The sequence below is a fragment of the Didymella exigua genome, assembly GCF_010094145.1.
Source record: "Didymella exigua CBS 183.55 unplaced genomic scaffold M421scaffold_14, whole genome shotgun sequence".
Classification (NCBI taxonomy): domain Eukaryota; kingdom Fungi; phylum Ascomycota; class Dothideomycetes; order Pleosporales; family Didymellaceae; genus Didymella; species Didymella exigua.
Window position 1 is genome coordinate 699,362 of NW_022984788.1, and position 20,534 is coordinate 719,895.

Below are 20,534 nucleotides of genomic sequence, written 5' to 3' on the forward strand. Positions count from 1 at the left end.
ACGCGTGCAACGACAAGCCCACCGCCGCAGTCGACCAACGTCGAGTAGTCATTCTGGAGGCGTGCAGGCATTGTCCTGATGTGCTCTGGCGAGAGATCGCGTCGACATGGCCCAGAATGCGAAGCTAGCGGGCCTCACGGATGAGCTCGTGCAGTCGATTGTGCAGTTCGACCCTGCTACCAACAAGGAAGCCTACAAACGCGCCAGAGAGCTTGCAACACGCGGCCTGCGCGGACACCAGTATGCTCGAACGAACCAGTTTGATATCAGAAACAACTTCACTGGTTTGGACGAAAAATGTCGAGTCAAGAATCGCGATGATCTGGCCGATGCATTGCAGCTGAGGCTGCAGGAGCTGGAGGGCATCACTGATAAATTCAAGCCTGAGTATCTTTCCTTGCTACTGCAACTATCTGACCGACCACTGGAGAACACTCGCGTTGAGGCACTGGACCTTCTGAGGCCACCAACCCCACCGCCTCAGCTCACCTGGAACGAGATACTGGAAGAGGATCCATACAGTGACGAGGACATTTGGAAGGACATTGACTATGCCGAGTCATCTGGTGACGAGCAGACTCCATCAAAGCAGAAGAAGCAGCAGAAGCAAGACTCCACGCCCGCGACAAGCGCTGATGAGGATAACACGTACGATCCGGAATCATGCATTGACGTATCCAGTGATGCGCTCGTGCAAGATGTCGAAGCAGCACAGCTCTGGCGCTCCCCTACGATGGAAGACGGCTCCAAGACCGAAGTCACTGAACTTCAAACGATTAGGGAGACCTTGTTCATGCTTGCTGGACTGGAGACCAGTCTGTTTACTATGGACAGGGAGCGAAGCACTGTGCGTGTCAACGCACGCTTCAAAGTGAGCCACGCCATGCCAGCGACCGTCGACCATATTCTGTCCCAACTTGCAAGCATCGGTAAAGACGTGCTTCGACTGAGGCAATGGACACGGAGACCCTCAACTCTGCCACTTGTTCAGACTTTCGAAGCTGCTACGCGTGACCGCCTCTCGGACTACAATGCCCGACTCTCGCAGCTGCAGCGGCGCTATCTGGTTCCAGGGTCACCAATAGCTGTGAGCCTCCTCACGTTACACAACGATGTTCGAGCCGAGTCAGAGCAGATACTCCGTCTTTCACAGATCGTCTCAGACGTCGAGCCACGGCTACTCGTAAACCCTTTCAGTCATCTGGAAGAGCTTTTCAGCCAAACCACACTTGCACAGATGACGCTCCAGAAGTCTAGTTTTGACTTTTTCTCAACAATGCTTTTCGACTGCCTGCGGATGTACCTAAAGCCAATCAGGCGGTGGATGGAGAATGGCGGATTGGGAGCCAACGACGAGACATTCTTCGTCTTCCAGAACGACTCAGGAAGCGATGTTGCCTCGATGTGGCACGATCGTTACGTGCTACGCCGAGATGCGCAGAATCTGCTGCGGTCGCCTTCTTTCCTGCAACCCGCAGCAATGAAAATCTTCAACACCGGCAAAAGTGTCATCTTCCTCAAGGAGCTCGGATACGGTCATACACTGTCGAACGAAGCTGGCTCCGAACCAGCTCTCGATCATGAGTCTGTGTTTGGAACCTCTGATGATGTTCCGCTCTCTCCTTTCCCTGAACTGTTCGACGCTGGCTTCGAAAGATGGATTCGAAGCAAGTACTCGTTAGCGTCTGCCTCTCTACGGACACACCTTTTCGAAACACAAGGCCTCATGCGCATTCTCTCCATCTTCGAGATACTCTACCTAAGCAGCAATGGTGCTGTGTTCGAGAGCTTCGCGAATACAGTCTTCGAGCGCATGGATTCTGGACACCGCGGCTGGAGCGACCGCTACATGTTGACCGAGCTCGCGCGGAGCATCTACAGCGACGTGCTCCCAGTGTCAGATGCGGAAAAGATCGTAGTGCGCTCATCTAAAACCAAAGACCACGGCCGGTCTGTCAAGGGCCTTGCTGCTGTATCTGTCGATTACTCTGTAAGTCTTCAACTCCCACATCGATTCGTGACTGATGATTCCTGAGCTTCACTGGTCCATCCTCAACATCATACAGCGCTCCGCAATACCTATCTACCAACAATTTTACACCGCTCTTCTGCAATCCTACCGCGCAAAATACCTCCTCCAACGCGCCCGCCCTAGTCGAGCTCACAAACCTTCCCCCGACGCACATCTGATCTACAAACTTCATCACCGCCTCACCTGGTTTGTCGACATCCTGCGCTCGTACTACACCGAAACCATTGTCGCATTCACGACCGCAGATATGGCGTCCGCGATGCAGAAAGCAGAGGACATCGACCAGATGGCGGATATCCACGTTAGGTATGTGGCAAAGCTGCAGGAGCGCGCGCTGCTATCGGAAGATCTGAGACCGATACACAAAGCTGTCGTGGAGATGCTGGACCTGTGCGTTTTACTCGCGAAAACAGCCACCGAGCTAGACGGCGGGAAGATCGAACGCGCCCGACCCTCTGCACCACGGAGGAAGAGCAGCGCGCCTTTGCTGGAGCAGGTCCAGCTCTCGGATACAGATGACGACGCAGAGGTGGATGACGATGCGACTGCAAACCGAGCTGCGCGGCGCCCTGTAGGCCGTAGCTTCACCGAAGCGCTGCGCACCGTCGACAAAGAAGTCGCGCGCCTTCTGCCGTTCATCACCGCGGGCCTGAGGAGCGTGGGTAGAGTGGGCGCGGAGCCGATGTGGGAGCAGCTGGCCGAGCGCCTGGAGTGGGAGAGCAAGAGAGACGAGTACTAATCGGCGCTTTAGCGTGTTATGGTTGCATTCCCGTGTCTATGTACACCGCTACTATCATATCTGTTACTGTGTTGTCTGCAGCGGTATCGTGCCGCGCTTGTACCGCGTCGTTGCCAGACTCAATGTGCTGGCGAGCATCGCAGTGATGAACATTAGCACGGCGGTGTGCGCTGTGCAGACAAACAGATAGGCTGGGAGAGCGATGCATGCACCGATGGGGTCCTGCATCTTGCAGCGGTGTGGGTGCGGCGGTGGAGAATGTGGTCTGTCTCTGTTTCGACTGCGCTGAGCTGGTTATATGCAGCGGGACAGCGCTGATGTGGTATCCCGGATGTTGTCTGACGAGGTTGGTGCTGCAGTGGCGGCAAATACGAATCGAAAATCGAAGACAGACGCACACAGGAGAGTGTTCGAATACAGAGATGTGTGGCGCTTTGTGGAGCCTGGAGGTCTCCGGTACTCTCTCATGAGGCTAGCGAACGTCTGCTGCTCTGCTATGTTGGGTTCGAGAAGTGAAGCATTGAGTGGTATTATAGTAGGTGTAGGACATGCGTAACGGAGATTGTATCTGGTTGTGGAGATCTCTCGTACTCTCTCCTGACTTCAGCACATATTTCTGTTTAGCCTGTTCTACCATACCTGTTCTACCATACCCAGTCTGAGCAGTGGAGTCTTTTCGGGTACCGGAGCAGTCGGAGAACCTTTATGATAGAGACAATAGCTGGTCGCGGAGGCCTTCAACGACACTTGTGATAGCAAAACAAACCTATGTGCTGTTTGTATAAGTGACATCGCTGCCACGAAGGGCCAATGTATTGCAAATGTACGCGAGATGGGCGGCAAGAATAGCCGAGTCGCGCAACCTCGACCACGGTTGTTGCGCACAGAAACCTCCACACCGCAAATATTATTATCAGATCTTATCACAATATTGATCGGCACAGATAGCGTTTGCTACAGCAGGCTTAGGAGAGAGACATCAGTGGGTAAGTAATACTCCCCAAAGGGAATAATTGTGAAAAATGCAAAAACTCGATTGAAGACAACCTATGCATCCATCACGAGCTGCTGACAACTGCGAAAACAACAAACCATCATGTACATAACAAAGACTAACTGTTCGCAGTACCGAATCCCTCAGGATCTCAATAAACTGTAAAAGCAGAATAAAGAAAGCAAGAGTAAGATAAAGAAAGCAAGAAAACACCATGCGCCACCCCGCTGCGCCAACAATGATCGCTATCCTGCTGGCCTTCCTGGCTTTCATGGTATTCTGGAGCAGGGTCAGAGACGATGGCCACCATGAGGGAAATCCGCATCCAAGCGACATACCTAAACGGAAAAAAGAAGAAGAAGAAGATGATGATGATGATGATGAAGAAGAAGAACGGGAAAGGGAGAAACTAAGCTAAGCAGGAGGTGTTTACTATTGCTGTTGCAGCTCTTTCTCCTCCTTTCGCTGCATGGACGTAGGGCCATGCCTCGAGCGACGGCTCCTCTCCGCACCGGACAAGCCCACGCACTCGCCACGACGCGCACGCTTCATCACGTCCTTCGCGCCGGTAGGGCGCCCGCGCTTCCTCTTCAGCTGCTTTTGCGGCGGAGTTGTGGCACCAGCAGGCTCGGGAGACGGTTCGGGGGTGGGCAGAGATACCCCTCCCCTCTCACCCACATACTCCACGGGACAGTTGGGAAGCGGATAGCACCCATCCTCCGGAGACCGCTTGTAGAGTGAGAACAAGTCCTCGCACCTAAGCACCGCAGCGCCCCAGGCCGTGACCTCTTCGGGCGTGATCGGCCAGCTCGAGTACCCGAGCCGCAGCACGTGGTCGAAGAGCTGGAGTCTCTCCACCCCGCCCTGAATGCTTAAAGAGAGCATATCGAGCGCCGCTATGGCGTAGCTGGGGGAACTTTTGACCGATTCCACCCTCCCGAGACTGTCGATGGGGTCGGCAAGGAACGTCCTGTACCAGCTGGTGATCCGCTTTGTGGTGTTAGCAGAAAAAAGAGCAGTAGCGAGATGTTTACATACGTCTTGTTCATCTTTATATGCGGGGACGTTTGACTGTCCGCCAGCGGTGAAGGTGGGACATGCTGCAATGCGTTAGCTTTTCGTTCGCAACAGGACGAACATGCATCGCAAAATCAAGCAGCGAGAGGAAGGTGAGTGCACACTCCAACTATCTCCAGAGGTGCTCAAGGCATCACAAGTACTTACAATTCACGGTGTAGTTGTTCATTGTCATAATGTTTTATGGTTTCTTCGCAGAAAATGGATTTGTATTCATGTGATGAGGGACTGATCAGACCAGCCAGTTTTTCCTCTCATGCTCACCCACATACGATTCTACGGTAAGCAACTAGTCCTCCCATCAGACCACCCATTCCAACCGAGCACATCCAGGATCCCTCAGCCGTTGAATCACAGATACGAAGAAACGGGGCTGGAAGGAGCCAAAGAATCTTCCACCACAACACTTCCACGTCTCCTGTCACCGCGAACCACGGGACGTCACCGCCATGAGCACATTACTGAGATCCTTGGAGCGGCGAGAAAGCCTCTGCAACAGGGTGCGGTACCATAGTATCTGGGCCGCGGTGGGCCAGGTGATCTACGGGCTTCTGCCAGGGTCAATGGGGCGCCACTGGGATGCAATTGCCGGCTACGAGACTGTGTGCGGTGTGTATTTGACCCGCAAGAGCGTTAAGACAACTTCACATTGTAGGTTTTGACTGCGCAAATTTTCTCATACTGGGCGTCAGCACGCTGTACGTGGCGCGGTGGAGCATTGAGCGGGTGGAACAGTTCACGCACCCATTCCAGAAAACAAAATTGCGGGCCCGGAGGAGTCTTGGTTCCTCTGGAGGGGTCGAGCAATTGTGGAGCATTGTGTGTTGGGGCGCGAAAGGCTTACGAAGCAAGAGGCTATTGAGACAAGCGAGGGGGGCGCACAATGGAAGATCGAGGGACTCGGGCGTTGCAAATCCTCTGTCGCTTCAATTGGCCTACGGTAACGCAGAGAGCTGATTTCGAGGCAAACGAGTCAGTGGCACTGCAGGCTATGCTCAAGATATGCTCAAGATAGGAGAAGCACGCGTGTTGTGCAGCAGATGAATTGCGGCAACAGCGATTTTGCGCCTGCCTGCGAGGCATCGTGATACGAAGAAGCTGCGAGATCCGGTCACTCTTCCCACGTCTCCCACCAAGCGCATATGGGCAATTGCGCACTCGAGGCTGTGAGCAGTTCATTATGCGGGATTCTAGAGTTTACTCTTGAGCTTCGATGCACCACCTGCATTCTCAGCCTGCAGCATCTCGTCCTTCGCGAACTGCTCGTAGTACTTCAAACTCTCTGGGTTCGCCAGGGTGCCGCTAGGCTTTATGATCTTGCCCGACACGATCTGCTTGACCGGCAACTCCACCTTCTTCAAATTGACCGTCGTCTGCGAAACATTAGTATCTGTCTCCGAGATGGCATCCCGCGCGTGAACACATACCGGTATATCCCACGTCTGAAACACATATCTCGGCACGTGGCGTCGACTCCGCTCGCTCGCGATTTTATCCTTGACGCGCTTTACCAGATCCTCACTGTACGCGAATACATCGTTCATCTTCAAGAATAGCATCACATTCTCGTCGTGGTCCTGCGGACGCCGCTGCCCAACGCATATGCTATCGGCGACTTCCGGGAAGTACGTCTCGATCACCGAGTAGATCTCGGCAGAGCCGAAGCGTACACCAGACGGATTCAACACACCATCTGCGCGGCCCAGGAACAAGACTTGGCCGGTTGTAGGATGGATCTGGATGAAGTCCCCGTGCGTCCAGACGTGGGGGAAGCGCGTATAGTACGCGTTCTGGTACCGCTCGCCGCTCTCATCGCCCCAGAAAAAGATCGGCTGGTTGGGGAACGATGCCGTTGCGACTAGCTCGCCTGGCTCGCCGTGCGGTATGGCAGCGCCAGGGCCTTCTTCGATGAGGCTGTCGTAGACTTCCAATTTAGTGCCTAGACAAGGGCCTTGACAGCCTCCTGCGTAGACGGGCTCGAGTGGGTTCTCGATACCGAAGCAGCCTGCGAGGTCGGTGCCGCCGGATATGTTGCGCAGATGAACGGTGGAAGGGAAGCCGGTGTCGTAGAACCACTCGAACTGCGAGTCTGACAGCACCATACCCGTCGTGCATACGGAACGCAGAGCGGAGAGACCGAATAGGTTCTTTGGAACGATGTCGCGCTTCTGGAGCTCCTGGAGGAAGCGAGGCGATGTGCCGAAATCAGTGACGCGCTGTTCTTCGAGGATGGAGAGGAATTTCTGTGCTGATGGGATGAAAGGCGATCCGTCGTACAGTACGGAACGACTGCCGAAGAGACAGCACTGTACGGAAACAAGGTACATGATCCAGCCAGTCTATCAATGATCAGTTCGTATCTCTGGGACCAGATCTCGGTATCGTACCGTCGTGTACTGCAACACTACATTATCAGGACTCATCTCACGATGCAGCTTCCCCTCTTTCGTAACACTGATCAGCACGCCACCTGTGGAGTGCACGATGCATTTAGGCACGCCCGTGGTACCACTGGAGTACACAATCAGGAATGGATCTCTGAAAGCAACCCTCTCGAACGTTAAGACCTCATTTCCCTTCGCAGCCTTGACGAAATCTTCGAGGGTTGCGGTGCGAGGCAAATCCTGCAGAGTAGCTGGCTTTCCGGGGAATCGGGGTTGAGTGACAATCTCCTTCAACTCAGCCACTCCCTTCAGACCTTCAACTATCTCTTTGATCTTCGGGCGCAGATCCATCGTCTTGCCATTGTACACAGCCCAACCGTCAATAAAGACGTACGCAGGCTTGATCTGCAAGAGTCGTTCCAAGATACCCTTGGTGCCCATATCCGTGCTACTGGAACTGAAGAGCCCTCCAACGCTCACGATCGCCATGAAGGTGATGAATGTGTCGAAGCTCGTACTAGCAACGACGGCAACCCTGTCGCCCTTCTTGATGCCCTTTGCGCGCAGCGCATTGGCAAGTAGAGCAACCTTTCGCCTAAGCTCACCCCATGACAGGTGACGGACTTCTGTATTGCCCTCACGGACTTCTGTCAGGGCGATTTTGGCGTCTTCTTTATGCTCTGTAGTGCACCTGGAAGGATCGGTAGGCGAGGCTGAGTATAGAATGTTCTCAGCGAAGTTAAGTCGCGTGCCTTCGAACCATTGCGGTATACTATCCATGGGTAGCGAGGTGTCGACGACTTTACTGTAACTTCCTTCGTAGACCAAACCGCTGGTGGTCCACATGTCTTCCCAGAAGTCGGTGCGGTTGGAGCCTACACTCCAGTCGTAAAGCTCACAGAAGGTCTGGAAAATTAATATCTGTCGAAAGCTTTCTGTGGCTGGGGTTTGTAAACGTACCTGCATGTCCAGTCCTCGCTTCTGGTTGGCTGACTGCATGAACTTCCACATCGCCGTGGACTCTGGGTTCGGATGCTGCCATAGCTTCCGCGGGGTTGGAATTTCACATGCCATTTGTGAGTGTTAAGGAATGCCTTTCCTCTCGAGTCGACTTGTTCACGATGTGGACGTGTTATCGAGGTTGTTATTAACTCAGCAATCGCTCTGCGGGGATGCCGCTCGGATATATTTTTCGGCAAGTCAAGGCGTCAAAGAGAGATAGCAATAAGATACACAAATGTGGACAACTGCTGGCTGATTGATTGAATATTATTTCGTCAATTTCACATGAGTATGTCAATGTAGATCGCACGGTCCGATGTCCGCCGAAATGATGAGATGAACTGGGGAAGTCGGTGCCCCGTGGGGTGACGGAACAGTTCCGAATGCCGAAAGGGAAGTTGCGATCGAGCCAGCCGCTCACAACGAGTTGCTGTTGTCCGCGCAGGAGAAAGCCGAATCAATGGACCCGTCTTTGTACGCGTCCATGATCTGCACAATGACTCCATACGTACCACCGACTGTCATAAAAGCCGAAATAAATATAAGAATGATGTGCAGTCCGTACAAGGTCTTCTGCCACAAGTTGCCACGCCAATAATTGGCGTGATCGAAGAGCCAAAGCCAACCAGGAAGCCCTAAAGCCAAGGGAGCAAACGCAATGCTGCCTGCCAACGAGAGCAGATAGTTGAAAATTGGCACTCCTGAGGCGATCAGGAAGCTGATGATGCTCATGCTCGCTACACAGCCGAACCATGTTCCCCAATGGACAGCGGTGTTGGCTTGCAGATGCCTCGACTTGCGTAGTATGCGGACAAAGACATACTTCGCACTGACGTGGACGTAGAGTGCACCGCTGACGCAAAGGCCGATCAAACCTATGCCGTACGCGATCTTCTTGACCGTGGGGCCCGCACTACCAAGAGAGGGAGACGCAACCCACTTACCACAGTACTTGTAGACTACAAGACTGAACGAGAGGTATGCGGCTGTGACCAGGCCCATACACACATTAACAGCCTTGGAGTATTCCTTGGGGTTCTTCATCTCGGACATGACTGGCAAAAAGGCAGATGTACCAGCCCCGGAGCAGAATATCGTGGCAGCAGCAGTGATCCCAGCTGCAAAAGTCGGACTAGCGATGACATAGTATCCGAATTCATAATCTCCAGTCTGAGGCGCTGCGGCTGGACGATCAAGTGTGGTCACTCCGACACTGTGACAAGTCAGTAAAACGTCTCGCAATATCGCGGTTAGAGGTACTCACACGACGATGAACACAGCGATGAAAACTGATGCGAATCCAGCCCAGGTGATCCACGTCAGCTTCTCGAACCTCCGAACACTGGCACATATTCCAACCATAAGCGCCGCGATAATGGAGAAATAGTTCGTGCACAGAGAATGGTTCGACAGAGCGTTTAGCGCCGTGGATACACCTACCATGCCAGAGGCACCGACGATGATGAAAGCGACCAGGAACAGGATACCGGTGATTTCCTTGACGACTCTTCCGCCGACGAGCTGGCCCATGTCCGCGATACTGTGGCAGCCAGGATGGTTGGCCTTGAATTGCCCCTGGACGAGGGCACACCAAGTGTTCAGAAACTGCCATCCAAGCACGTTGATGGCACCTGGAAGGGCTCCGAGAGTGAACATGGCTGACGGAATAGTGAGAACGCCAGTCGCAAAGATGACTGTATGACGCTGTGGTCAGCATGGCGAAGTAATTGGAAATGTCGATTTCGATGCACTTACGCTTCAAGAAGATGACCGATGTGTGGATCCATGAGACGGTTCGGAAGTCGACAAGCCCTTCTCCTGTCTTAAAGACTTCACCATCTTCGAGATTGGCCTTCTCTATGTTGATGCTGTCGGTGCTGCTCTGGGTCGGCTCGATGATGTCTTCATGCTTCTCGTTGGACATGATGGGCAAGTAAAGAAGAAAGTTGATGGGGCGATGATGAAGGATGATCAGTTCAGATGTTAGTGGTGGACTATATATCCATCACAGTGGTTCAACGCAGATACAGCCCACGCACGTTCTCTGATAGCCACGCGCGTTATCGGACAATCTGGGGGAATGGGCGTTGGACCCACCAGACCCATTAATTCGGGGTAGAGATACGACTCCAAATGGACAGGAGTCAGGGTTGGAATTATCCCGACGGACACCCCGGTCTTGAAGGCGAAAATCACGGCAAGGAGTATGCCGATCTGGCAGGGGCTCCCGGTTAGCAGCGTCAACCTAGCAACATGATACCTGAGACAAATTAGTATGCATTGACGCAGCCACGGCTGTAAACATGTTCAGAACAGGCACTCGCTAGCCTCAGCACTACACACAGGAGCCTTGTAGGTTGTCGAAGCAGCCCCTTTGGAAATTCTCACGTCGTGCGCTCCTGTAATATGCTACCATAATTTAGCACACGAGATGTGGTTCAAAGTGGATGCTATTTATGTCATCTACAATGGGGCTTCTTTCAGTTTCAAGCCGGCTTCTGCTGGCATCAAGGCTCCTTCAGGTGGCGAGTTCTTCTTCTTGAACTCATCCGCAATCTGTTCCATCGTGACGAACTCGACACCCTCATGCTTCTTAAAATGCTCGATCAATCTGTACGCAAGTCAGAACCATAGATAATTATCCCATCTTTGAACAAAGATTGCTCACCTCTCGTGCATCAGCAAAAGATGCGGTCTGCCAGAAACGTCTGGGTGGATAGTGATGGGCTAGAGTGTTCGTTAGCAGAGGCCAAATGGTGTGGAACTGAAGCCTTACAAAGATGAACTCGTCATGTTCTCTGTAGAAGTAATCGAAATGATCGCGCCATAAGTCCTCAGTATCCCGTGCGTTGACAAATCCATGACTGTTCGGTGCGCCTTTGATGAACATATGAGGTGGCAGATCGTCCAGGTACCAGTTTGCCGGAATTTCGACTAGGCCCGTATCTTGACCCTTGACCAATGGCTTCATCCACTCTTTTGCTTTCTTGCTGTAGTCGATCTTGGTCCAGGAGTCATCCGTTCTCAGATAGTAGGCCTGGCAATCGTGATGGCTCATGCTGTGATCATACTCAATACCATACGAGAGTAGCAATTCTGCACCCTCGCGGCTGGTCTCCCACCTAGAATATTTGAGCTGAGGTTCTAACGTCTTCACAAGTGATGACTCACCATGGGGCAACGCTGCCTCTCGGCGGCTTCCCAGCAAAGTCTGTCAGCATGCGATACGTCTTATCCAAGATGTCTCGCTGTTGATCAATTGTCATGTCAACAGGGTTCTCGTGACTGTAGCCATGCAACCCAATTTCGTGACCAGCATCTCGTACTGCGGCCATATCCTCTGGGAATGTCTCAAGACTGTGGCCAGGAATGAACCATGTAGTCTTCATGTCGTACTATTTCAAGTCAGATACGATAATTCCGCGGTGCTCGTAGGTTGCGCATACTTTCTTGAACAGCTTCAAAAGACGCTGCGTCCCAATTGTACCAGCGAATATTCCTCTGCTGATGTCACTGGTGCTGTCTTCGCCGCCATATGAACCCAGCCATCCCGCAACTGCATCGACATCCACACCGTAGGAAATGAGTACGCGCTTCTTGCCCATTGTGAAAATTTAAGATGTTACGAAGCAGGTACAAGATGGGTAGAGGAAAATCGCGATGGGCGGGGAATGGACTCGTGGAATCCGCGGCTGCGACGGAACTTCCCCCTCTTATTATCTTTGGCAATACAAATTGAGTTATCAAGCAGTTGCGGGGAAGTCTGTTTTTGGTGTTGTTCGGGCGATTGAGGCGTCATTACGAAACTAGCGGCTGTTTCTCCACATTTGCCTTGGCTGCTATCTTGACCCCAACTTTCCCAGCCGTCCCAACTTACTCCAACTGCCCAACCGAGAACGGCAGAATTCGGCTCTGCACTCGACACGTTCACGTAACGCGCATTTGACAAGAGCAGGCATCATATCTGAGATGGCATCGTCGCACGCCTTGAGTACATCATTCTGCTCACATTTTCGATCATTATGGCTGCTCAAATGAAGGCTGCGCAGATTGTCGAGGTGTGACACGTCATTGACGCGATATGAAGGTCCTGCTGACCTTGATTGCAGTTCGATAAGCCGTACCAGCTCTGCGAGACGCCAAAACCAATATGTGGCGAGAATGACCTCCTTGTGCAGGTGTATGCTGCTGGCTTCTGTCATTCAGACCTACAGGTTTTGCAGGGGCAGTTTCCAGCAAGCCTGCCTATGATCCCCTCCCATGAACCGGCTGGCAAAATCGTGCAAGTTGGCGCGCAAGTACAGGGCAGCTGGAATGTCGGCGACCGCGTTGGCGTTCTGAACTTCAAGAATGCATGTCGGCAGTGTGTAGGATGTCAACAGCACATGAGACGGTCAAGTCGCACGCGCACTGATCCTCGATTCTGCGAAAGGCGGCAGATGGCTGGCTTCAAACATGACGGAGCCTTCGCGGAGTACATGTTAGCTGACCCCGAGACTACTGTACATCTACCTGAAGGAGTCTCATTCGAGCAAGGAGCCCCTTTGATGTGTGCCGGAGTGCGTATTGCTTGATGCTGATATCTTTCTCGTTCAAAGCTAATGAAGGACAGGCAACCGCGTGGGGTGCACTAGGAAAATTAAGGCGAGAGGTCAAGAGTGGTGAGGCCATCGCTATCGTCGGTATCGGGGGTGTCGGACACCTTGCAGTTCAATTTGCCAAAGCCATGGGCTTCCGTACCGTAGCCATCGATAACAGGGAAGAAGGTCGACACTTGGCTTTAGAGGTGGCGGAGCATCTGAAGCCTGATCTTGTTATTGACTCCACAGCGAGCGACGCAGACGACCAGATACTCGATTTTACTTTGGGAGAAGGACTTGGTGGCGTCGTGGTTTGTACTGACTCAATTGCGGCAAACGCATGGAGTTTGCAGCAGCTGGGTAACAAAGGTGTCATGGTACCACTGGGTCTACCTAAGGACAAATGGCAGTTCGACTCCGAGGCCATGGTATTCAGAGAGCTTGTTATTAAAGGCAGCTACGTCTCAAGCGCGGAAGAAGCAGAGCTCATGTTCAAGGTCGTGGCTGAGAACAGGATTGCTTCTCATTTGACAATCTTGGGGTTTGACCAGATCCCCAGCCTGGTTGATAAGTATCTGCACAAGTCGATGAAAGGTCGGCTGGTGATACAGATAGCACAATAGACATGGGCAAGGTCTCCTGACCGACCATGCAGTACAGCGACCGAACCAACAATGGCTGGAGAAATTCCATTCCCTTACAAGCATCATGAGAGATGAGTCGTGCGGGTCGTGGTATCCACAAATTGACTTAGGCAAGATCCTGTTGGAGTCAGTTGGAGCTCGGTCCGGTAAGCAGCGACCGACCCACTCGCGCGATGCATGCGCGATTGGTTACGGAAACGTAACACTATCTACGCTAGGCACAGTATATCTTCAGAGCACATCGTTGCGCATGCTCAGGTCATATAGTTTGATGTTCACAGACCAAACGATCATTCACATCAGTTCAGACCATGTCAGTCTTTTTCGATTCACCGATCAGGTATGTCAGAAGCATATTTTTGCAATCACATACACACGGCTGACTGGACTGAAAGTGAGGACCTTGTCCCCGCAGGCGAGGCAGAACTACTACTGGCGAACATTGGTGTTGATCAGGGTATAGCGCCAGAAGAATCAAGTGACTACCGACAACTTTTAGCTGCAGTACACGACGTTGCGGAACATATCCTTCGGCTGCCAGATTATGTCATTCGACCAGATATTGAGAGATATCCTCGCGAGAAATTGCGGCGTCCAGATGCGAATGAGCAAGATTTTGGAAAGGCATGGGCTCACAAGTTTTTGATTCGAGGCAACGCCAGAGGCGGCGTCCTGAGTGGCAAAAGTCTTTGTCTAAAGGACAACATAGCAGTTGCCGGCGTGCCTCAGTTCTTCGGCACAGATGCTATCCCTGCATGGATACCCGAAGCTGATGCCACGGTGGTCAAGAGAGCATATGAGGCCGGTGCGGATATCGTGGGAACGACCATCTGCGAAAATTTTTGCAACTCTACATCATCTTTTACGAGCGCGCAAGGGACGGTTCACAATCCGTATGCCCACGGATACTCTGCCGGTGGAAGTACTTCTGGTGGCTCAGCTGTAGTTGGTGGTAGCCTAGTTGACATCGCTATTGGAGCCGACCAAGGAGGCAGTATCAGAGTACCTGCGTCCTTCTGCGGATGTGAGTTTTAGAGAAAGCAAAACGGTGATGAAGTTGACTCTCTCGCAGGCGTTGGCATGAAGCCCACACATGGCTTGGTCCCATATACAGGAATCTCAAGTGGTGATTCCATCAATGATCATGCTGGCCCGATCGCAAGAAACGTGAAGGATGTCGCTTTATGCTTAGACGCTATAAGCGGACGGGACGACTTTGATGATAAGACACTCGGCGCTCCTCTCCACGGCTCGACTCGATACTCGGAAAATCTCCAGGCCTCCGTCAAAGGCATGAAGATCGGCATTCTGACAGAAGGTTTCGAGCATCGCCTTGTCGATGCCAATGTCAAAGCCACCGTCCTCGATGCTGTCAAGTCTTTAGAGAAGCTAGGTGCTACTGTAAGAGAAGTATCACTTCCTTTGCATTTGGAAGGACCCGCAGTCTGGACGATCCAGCAAAGAATAGCAGGCACACTAGGAATGATGGGCTATGCACATGGAAGAAGAGGTCTCTTCTCGACGAAGTACGAGGAAGCACGCCAGCCATGGACGAACGAAACGTTCCGAAAGCTGTTTCCATCGACAAAGAATACTGTCATCAACGGCTTGTCCCTGATGCAAAACTATCCTGGTCTCTACGTCAAGACGATGAACATCGCACAGCAGATGAGGGATGCATATGAAGAACTGTTTGAGGAGTACGATCTCATCGTCATGCCGACGACGCCATTCGTGGCACCCGCCAACGTGGACTGGAAACAGGGAGACTCGCCGATGGATGCACTCAGGCCCAGTATGGGCATTACAACAAACACAGCCATCTTCGATATTACCGGTCATCCAGCTATGGCTCTGCCTGTAGGGTTCGCACCTGCCAAAGAAGATGCGAATGTCATGCTGCCTGTTTCAATACAACTAGTTGCAGGCCTGTGGCAAGAACAGAAGATCCTCGACGCCGGCTTTGCTTGGGAGACCGCGAACGATTGGAAACGGACTGGTGGAAATAGCAATCAGGATACGGTGGTGCCACCAAAGCTTTAGGTATCTTTGACTTGTTAAAAGCGGTTGAGCGTTTATTTATGACATAAATTAGTTGATTGTGTAACCTCCGTCTACCACAAGCGCATGTCCCTGGATGAACGATGCTTGTGTTGAGCACAGGAACAGCACTGCGTTAGCTACCTCATCTGGGGTTCCCATCCTTTCCATCGGCGCTATGTTGATGGCTGGCTTCAACGCCTTGACCATTTCTGGAGATGTTGTCGTCATCGGCGTTTCGATGACACCTGGACAAACGCAGTTCACTCTGATGCCTTCATCTGAGTAGTCAATAGCGTTTGCACGTGTCATGTTTATAATAGCAGATTTCGATGCGCAATAAGCAGCTGTACAGAATTGTTAGCAGATGCGCTACAAGTCAAAAGACTTTTGACTTACCAGCGCCGGACCGAGCGACGATACCCAGCTGGCTCGCAATGTTGACTATGGAGCCTCTTTGTCCGGACTGCTCTATCAATGGCTCCTGCTTCAACATGTTCCGGAGCTGAGCTCGTGAGCTGAGCCAAGAGCCTCGATAGTTGATATTGTTTAGTCTATCGAATGCATCCATGGTCATGTCAACAGCTCTGACTGGCTTGCCTCCAAGCACGCCGGCACAGTTGACCGCGTAATCAAGCCTTGTAAACTTCGACGTGACTTGGTCGGTGAAGGAGTCCACAAATGCCTCATCTGCGATGTCTCCTGCTTGATCGATCACCTTGATCGATGAGTTGATGGACAGTATAGCATCTTTGGTGTGCTTGAGGGTGTCAGAATTGATGTCGGTAATTGCGATTTTTGTGCAGCCCGAACGCGCGAAACCCTTTGCGACCGCGGCACCAATACCTGAAATTGTTAGCAGTAATACGCTTGGAGGCACACGAGTACGGATTACCTGTCCCACCAGCGCCGGTGATGATGGCAACGCCAGGTAATCTGGTCAGAAGATTTGCCATGCTCTCGAGCTCAACTGACGATCCGAGTCGATTACAAGAAGCCTGGTGTAGCTTGCGGAGGCATTGCTGGAAGCTTCGGTAGTGAAATTCATTGGCATGACGTTTGGTAACAGTGTGATCTTCGTCCGGCAAAAGATCCCTGGCTATTGTTGGAGTAAGTTGGAGCAAGACGTTATCTCGGGCGGGGTTGGGGTCGGCGCTAACTTATCTATGGTCCTGACTCGATTGGCTTTCAGCTGAGGAAGGGTGGGTCGGCAAGTTGGGCTCTCCAAAACCGACTGTGCTCGCCCGCTCCACAAGCCTCCAACCTCCACAACATCAACATGCTTAACAGCGAACGTCCACATGCACAAACATCCTCATATCTGCAGTCATTGCTCTCGGGGCTTCAAACGTACGGAACATCTGACTCGCCATCTCCGCACTCGTAAGCTGCCCAAGAACATCGACCCCACTTCTGAAGGGACTGTCATTGTCTGCGCACCCTGCTAGACGGCATTGTAGCCCTTCGGATTTAGCAGTATGTAACGCGAGGCTCTCAACTCTGTGTTAGGATCTCCATAAGTTCAAGATCATGAGATTCAAGGCCGACCGGAGGTCCCGGTACCTCCATCAATTCGATAGGGACTGATCGTGCCATGCAGATACAAGAGATAAGCCCTACAAATGTTCTTGTGGATCAGCTTTCACGCGTCGTGACCTCCTAACCCGGCACTGGCGCATCTCACAGCATGACGGCGAGGCTACAGCCATAGCCTCGACACCTTCCTTGGCAAGAAGTATTCAGCACCCGCAACATCAAGATCAAGCACGGTCACAGCAACTTGGATTCGATGGGGTGACAGACAAAGGAGATTCCAGGCCTGGAAACGGCTCCCATTTGGTACACCCACCTCGCATGGAGTATCCTACTCCTGACCCGACCCTGCATCATGCCCATGCTCCTCTTGTAAATCAAGGTATACTAAATTACAGTGATAGCCTCAATTGTGGGTCACAACTGATCTTGACTTCAGATGATCAACCACAGACGTTGGATTTTCACGACGAAGGCTTCCAGGATTTTCGCGACTTTGTAAATTTCATCGATGGCGTGGGACTTTCGGCGCAGTGGTCACCCGAATTTGGGTTTGACTTTCTGCCAGCTGGAGTGCAACAGCCCCAAGAACAATATATGCAGTCTAGACGGCACTCTGTCGAGCCAGAGGGAGCCCGCTCTTCCGATCCTGAGGATATAGGCACACCCTTCAGTACTTGGCTGCCTTCAGCACCTGCTGATGATCAAGTGCATCTGCGCTCCGATTCGGGAGATGGTACGTAAATGACTCCATAACTTCCGCATCGCAGCCAGCAAAATCGGCAGGGGTCCATCAGATAATGGAATGGACTCGATCGCCTCTCCTTCTAAGATTTCAGCTAATTGTCACCAGACCTTCGAGAAAAGCGCAGCCGCAACGGAACCTACAACGTGACAGACGAACACCGTAATTTCCTGGTCGCACTTCTGTTGAGTTTTCCTGCGCCAATATCAGATTTTGAGATGCCCTCACGCCACACGCTCACGCGGTACATAACAGCCTTCTTTGGTGGCTTTCACAGCCACTTTCCTTTCATCCATCGATCCACCTTCAAACCCTCATGCTCTCCGCTTGAACTTACACTATCAATGGCAGCAGCCGGGGCGCAGTATTGCTTTGAAAAGCGAAGCTCTGAACGACTTTTTCGAGTGGCGAAAGCTATGGTGTTTGAGAGGCTGAGACAAGAGGGGAAATACTTCGGACCGCTAACATTAGGACTTGTCGGCTCGAACAGTCTGTATACCCCTGAAGTCGCATCGTCACTGAGACGTACGGGCCCCTGGTGCCCACTTGACATGGCAAAAACTCTCCTTACTCTTGTGGGCTTTGCAACGTGGGAGCGAAAGGACTTGCTCCAGCAAGCCTTTTCCCTTCGAGGCTTACTCGTACAGACACTTCGAGATATTGGTCTCAGTGAGGAAGACGTGCCCACTGCTGGCTCTTCTTCGAGGTCTGCAATGTGGGATCACTGGGTTCAATTGGAGTCTGCGAGGAGGACTAAGCTTGTGGCTTTTTGCTACATTAATGTGCACAGCATCGCCTACAACGTGCACCCTCTCCTCTGGAGCAGCGAGTTGCACCTTCGATTGCCTTGCTCTACGCCTCAATGGCAAGCCACAAGTGCTGCGCAGTGGTCAGCCCTCCGCCGCGACGACAAAGAGGACCAGATGCCGTTCCAACAAGCGCTTTCTGTGTTACTCCAGGGCTCCACATGTACGGAGACGGTACAGCCTATTCCAAGTCCTATTGGCAACTACATCCTTCTCCACGCTTTGTTGCAGCGCATCCATGTCGTACGTGAGCTGTCGTTTCCGATAGCTCCCTGTACGAGAATCTCGACACCAGAGCTACAGACTGTTAGCCGTGCCCTTCGGTCCTGGACCTCGCTATGGCAACAAACACCTGAGTCGATACTGGATCCAAATAATGAGAGTGGCCCCATCCCGTTCACTTCAAGCGCGTTGCTAGTCGTAGCATATGTGCGACTATCCCTAGACATTGGTCAACACCGACACCTAGACTCCCGCGATCCCAGTGTCATAGCTGCTGGGCTTGCGCAGCTACCAGATATCGAACGCAACGATAACCTCCTTTCCGCCCTGCTATACTCCACACATGCATTGAGCATACCTGTGAGACTCGGCATCGACAGAGTAGCCCGGAGTCAAGCTTTCTTTTGGAGTGTACAGCATGCTATATCGAGCTTTGAATGCGCCATCTTCTTAGGCAAGTGGCTTTGTTCACTTCCTGGCCCACTGCAAGAGGGGTCTCTATCTCGTAAGTGTATATATTGTCTCCTTTCTCAGCACCAGTCGACGGGAGTGGTCATGGCATCCAAAAGCTTTATCAAAATGCAGGAAACGTCAAGCCAGACTCTGAATATCGCCTTGAATTGCGACACCCAAAAATTCCTGTACCAGTCAAACCGACACTAACAAGAAGTGTGACAGGTTCGGAGCATCGCATACTCCACTGGGTGCGGTGCATCATCAAAGAGGCATACGCGGTCGTCGACTTCGAGGAAATGGAAGGGATCGAGCCTGATGTACCAGACGAGCCATCCGGGCTCGGCCTTGCGGTTCTGAAGATCTGGAGTCGCTTCTTCAAAGGCAATACGCAGTGGCAGTTTGTTGGAAACCTCGGCTTGAGTCTAGAGATCTACATGAAGACCCTGATCTGAGCCCCTCCCGCTTCCTCGACGAATGAAAGCTGTGTTCAGGAAATGTCAATGTGATGCCCAGGAAGCGTTCTGAGATGTCAAAGGTCAAAATCGAAAATATGGATTTCTCCAAGCTGATGAGAAACCATGCGTCTTACCAGGCTGATCTGCGACGGCAAGATCTGCGGCATCAGGCTATCCGACATCAAGCGGTCAAAATATTTGCCTCATGCTTACGCGCGTTCCCCAAAATATCCTACGTATCCTCAAATGGCCGCGAGCGCAATTCGCTGTGACACTACAACCCCACATATGTAATGATCACCACGCATGACTCGGTGGAATTTCGCCGATTACGGTTGAGTCGCGAAAAGATACGGCAGCAACTGATCCAAGCGGCCTTTACACTCAGTCCGTGCAGAGGTCAGGGCTGTGTGAATGATGTCAGTGTCTGAGATGATCGCTACGGAGTATTCCGACCGTTGTGGCTTTGCGCACAATAGGTAAGATACGTCTGGCATGTCAGAAAAGGTGTGTCTTGAAAACGCCTCAAGGGTCCAAGGCACGGTCGGACGTTACTCCTGTCAGACACTGACTGTATCTCGCTGCGTCACGACCAAGACATCATGAAGCTGCACCTCGACTCACTCGGACTTCTTACACGCTCGACCGCCTTGTAGGACAGGAGACGTCGATGACAGACGCCTGTAACAATTGCCGAGCGAACAGGATCGTTGCGGAGAATATACATCTCGCACGACGATGCAACCCCAGCGAATAGTCAGCCAAAGTGTCCAGATCTCAGGCTGACATATATATCTCGTAGTACGAACGGCTCCACGCTCGCGT

At 52.2% G+C, this 20,534-nt stretch overlaps 9 protein-coding genes across 9 annotated transcripts; 4 read left to right on the forward strand and 5 right to left on the reverse strand.

Moving 5' to 3' along the window:
* Nucleotides 1–23: 23 nt before the first annotated feature.
* On the forward strand, nucleotides 24–2,874 carry M421DRAFT_160448 (uncharacterized protein). The gene is made up of 2 exons (XM_033587668.1): nucleotides 24–1,990; nucleotides 2,037–2,874. The coding sequence occupies exons 1-2, from the start codon at nucleotides 107–109 to the stop codon at nucleotides 2,769–2,771; spliced, it is 2,619 nt and encodes an 872-aa protein (XP_033448665.1). The 5' UTR covers nucleotides 24–106; the 3' UTR covers nucleotides 2,772–2,874.
* A 1,023-nt stretch (nucleotides 2,875–3,897) lies between these two features.
* Nucleotides 3,898–4,776, reverse strand: M421DRAFT_160489 (uncharacterized protein). The gene has a single exon (XM_033587671.1). It carries the CDS (start codon nucleotides 4,648–4,650, stop codon nucleotides 4,198–4,200), a length of 453 nt encoding a protein of 150 aa, XP_033448666.1. The 5' UTR covers nucleotides 4,651–4,776; the 3' UTR covers nucleotides 3,898–4,197.
* Nucleotides 4,777–5,768: 992 nt separating this feature from the next.
* M421DRAFT_160452 (acetyl-coenzyme A synthetase) lies at nucleotides 5,769–8,472 on the reverse strand. The gene is made up of 4 exons (XM_033587670.1): nucleotides 8,187–8,472; nucleotides 7,230–8,132; nucleotides 6,270–7,181; nucleotides 5,769–6,215 (listed from the first exon to the last, which is right to left on the reverse strand). The coding sequence occupies exons 1-4, from the start codon at nucleotides 8,298–8,300 to the stop codon at nucleotides 6,033–6,035; spliced, it is 2,112 nt and encodes a 703-aa protein (XP_033448667.1). The 5' UTR covers nucleotides 8,301–8,472; the 3' UTR covers nucleotides 5,769–6,032.
* On the reverse strand, nucleotides 8,473–10,252 carry M421DRAFT_160451 (uncharacterized protein). Its single transcript, XM_033587669.1, has 3 exons — nucleotides 9,984–10,252; nucleotides 9,493–9,922; nucleotides 8,473–9,441 (listed from the first exon to the last, which is right to left on the reverse strand). The coding sequence occupies exons 1-3, from the start codon at nucleotides 10,150–10,152 to the stop codon at nucleotides 8,646–8,648; spliced, it is 1,395 nt and encodes a 464-aa protein (XP_033448668.1). The 5' UTR covers nucleotides 10,153–10,252; the 3' UTR covers nucleotides 8,473–8,645.
* A 372-nt stretch (nucleotides 10,253–10,624) lies between these two features.
* M421DRAFT_420963 (polysaccharide deacetylase family protein) lies at nucleotides 10,625–12,000 on the reverse strand. Its single transcript, XM_033592664.1, has 5 exons — nucleotides 11,675–12,000; nucleotides 11,400–11,623; nucleotides 11,005–11,350; nucleotides 10,897–10,955; nucleotides 10,625–10,839 (listed from the first exon to the last, which is right to left on the reverse strand). Exons 1-5 carry the CDS (start codon nucleotides 11,831–11,833, stop codon nucleotides 10,692–10,694), a joined length of 936 nt encoding a protein of 311 aa, XP_033448669.1. The 5' UTR covers nucleotides 11,834–12,000; the 3' UTR covers nucleotides 10,625–10,691.
* Nucleotides 12,001–12,250: 250 nt separating this feature from the next.
* Nucleotides 12,251–13,431, forward strand: M421DRAFT_5461 (NAD(P)-binding protein; the record flags this gene model as incomplete). Its single annotated transcript, XM_033595238.1, has 3 exons — nucleotides 12,251–12,286; nucleotides 12,338–12,595; nucleotides 12,841–13,431. 3 exons carry the CDS (start codon nucleotides 12,251–12,253, stop codon nucleotides 13,429–13,431), a joined length of 885 nt encoding a protein of 294 aa, XP_033448670.1.
* Nucleotides 13,432–13,763: 332 nt separating this feature from the next.
* On the forward strand, nucleotides 13,764–15,495 carry M421DRAFT_63088 (amidase; the record flags this gene model as incomplete). The annotated part of the gene is made up of 3 exons (XM_033596037.1): nucleotides 13,764–13,792; nucleotides 13,848–14,476; nucleotides 14,510–15,495. The coding sequence occupies 3 exons, from the start codon at nucleotides 13,764–13,766 to the stop codon at nucleotides 15,493–15,495; spliced, it is 1,644 nt and encodes a 547-aa protein (XP_033448671.1).
* Nucleotides 15,484–16,603, reverse strand: M421DRAFT_420965 (NAD(P)-binding protein). The gene is made up of 3 exons (XM_033592665.1): nucleotides 16,388–16,603; nucleotides 15,892–16,338; nucleotides 15,484–15,839 (listed from the first exon to the last, which is right to left on the reverse strand). Exons 1-3 carry the CDS (start codon nucleotides 16,446–16,448, stop codon nucleotides 15,544–15,546), a joined length of 804 nt encoding a protein of 267 aa, XP_033448672.1. The 5' UTR covers nucleotides 16,449–16,603; the 3' UTR covers nucleotides 15,484–15,543.
* Nucleotides 16,545–19,706, forward strand: M421DRAFT_101228 (uncharacterized protein; the record flags this gene model as incomplete). Its single annotated transcript, XM_033586615.1, has 5 exons — nucleotides 16,545–16,602; nucleotides 17,093–17,261; nucleotides 17,430–17,761; nucleotides 17,879–19,303; nucleotides 19,477–19,706. The coding sequence occupies 5 exons, from the start codon at nucleotides 16,545–16,547 to the stop codon at nucleotides 19,704–19,706; spliced, it is 2,214 nt and encodes a 737-aa protein (XP_033448673.1).
* Nucleotides 19,707–20,534: the final 828 nt, after the last annotated feature.

Coding starts and splice junctions, on each gene's coding strand:
- M421DRAFT_160448 (XM_033587668.1), top strand. CDS start 107: ATGGCCCAGAATGCGAAGCTAGCGGGCCTCACGGATGAGCTCGTGCAG. Junction 1,991..2,036: donor CTGTATCTGTCGATTACTCT/GTAAGTCTTCAA, acceptor ATGATTCCTGAG/CTTCACTGGTCCATCCTCAA.
- M421DRAFT_160489 (XM_033587671.1), bottom strand. CDS start 4,650: ATGCTCTCTTTAAGCATTCAGGGCGGGGTGGAGAGACTCCAGCTCTTC.
- M421DRAFT_160452 (XM_033587670.1), bottom strand. CDS start 8,300: ATGGCATGTGAAATTCCAACCCCGCGGAAGCTATGGCAGCATCCGAAC. Junction 8,133..8,186: donor AGCGAGGACTGGACATGCAG/GTACGTTTACAA, acceptor TTAATTTTCCAG/ACCTTCTGTGAGCTTTACGA. Junction 7,182..7,229: donor TAGTGTTGCAGTACACGACG/GTACGATACCGA, acceptor GATCATTGATAG/ACTGGCTGGATCATGTACCT.
- M421DRAFT_160451 (XM_033587669.1), bottom strand. CDS start 10,152: ATGTCCAACGAGAAGCATGAAGACATCATCGAGCCGACCCAGAGCAGC. Junction 9,923..9,983: donor ATCGGTCATCTTCTTGAAGC/GTAAGTGCATCG, acceptor AGCGTCATACAG/TCATCTTTGCGACTGGCGTT. Junction 9,442..9,492: donor ATCGCTGTGTTCATCGTCGT/GTGAGTACCTCT, acceptor GACTTGTCACAG/TGTCGGAGTGACCACACTTG.
- M421DRAFT_420963 (XM_033592664.1), bottom strand. CDS start 11,833: ATGGGCAAGAAGCGCGTACTCATTTCCTACGGTGTGGATGTCGATGCA. Junction 11,624..11,674: donor TTTTGAAGCTGTTCAAGAAA/GTATGCGCAACC, acceptor GACTTGAAATAG/TACGACATGAAGACTACATG. Junction 10,840..10,896: donor CTTTTGCTGATGCACGAGAG/GTGAGCAATCTT, acceptor ACTTGCGTACAG/ATTGATCGAGCATTTTAAGA.
- M421DRAFT_420965 (XM_033592665.1), bottom strand. CDS start 16,448: ATGGCAAATCTTCTGACCAGATTACCTGGCGTTGCCATCATCACCGGC. Junction 16,339..16,387: donor CACCGGCGCTGGTGGGACAG/GTAATCCGTACT, acceptor TAACAATTTCAG/GTATTGGTGCCGCGGTCGCA. Junction 15,840..15,891: donor CGTCGCTCGGTCCGGCGCTG/GTAAGTCAAAAG, acceptor AATTCTGTACAG/CTGCTTATTGCGCATCGAAA.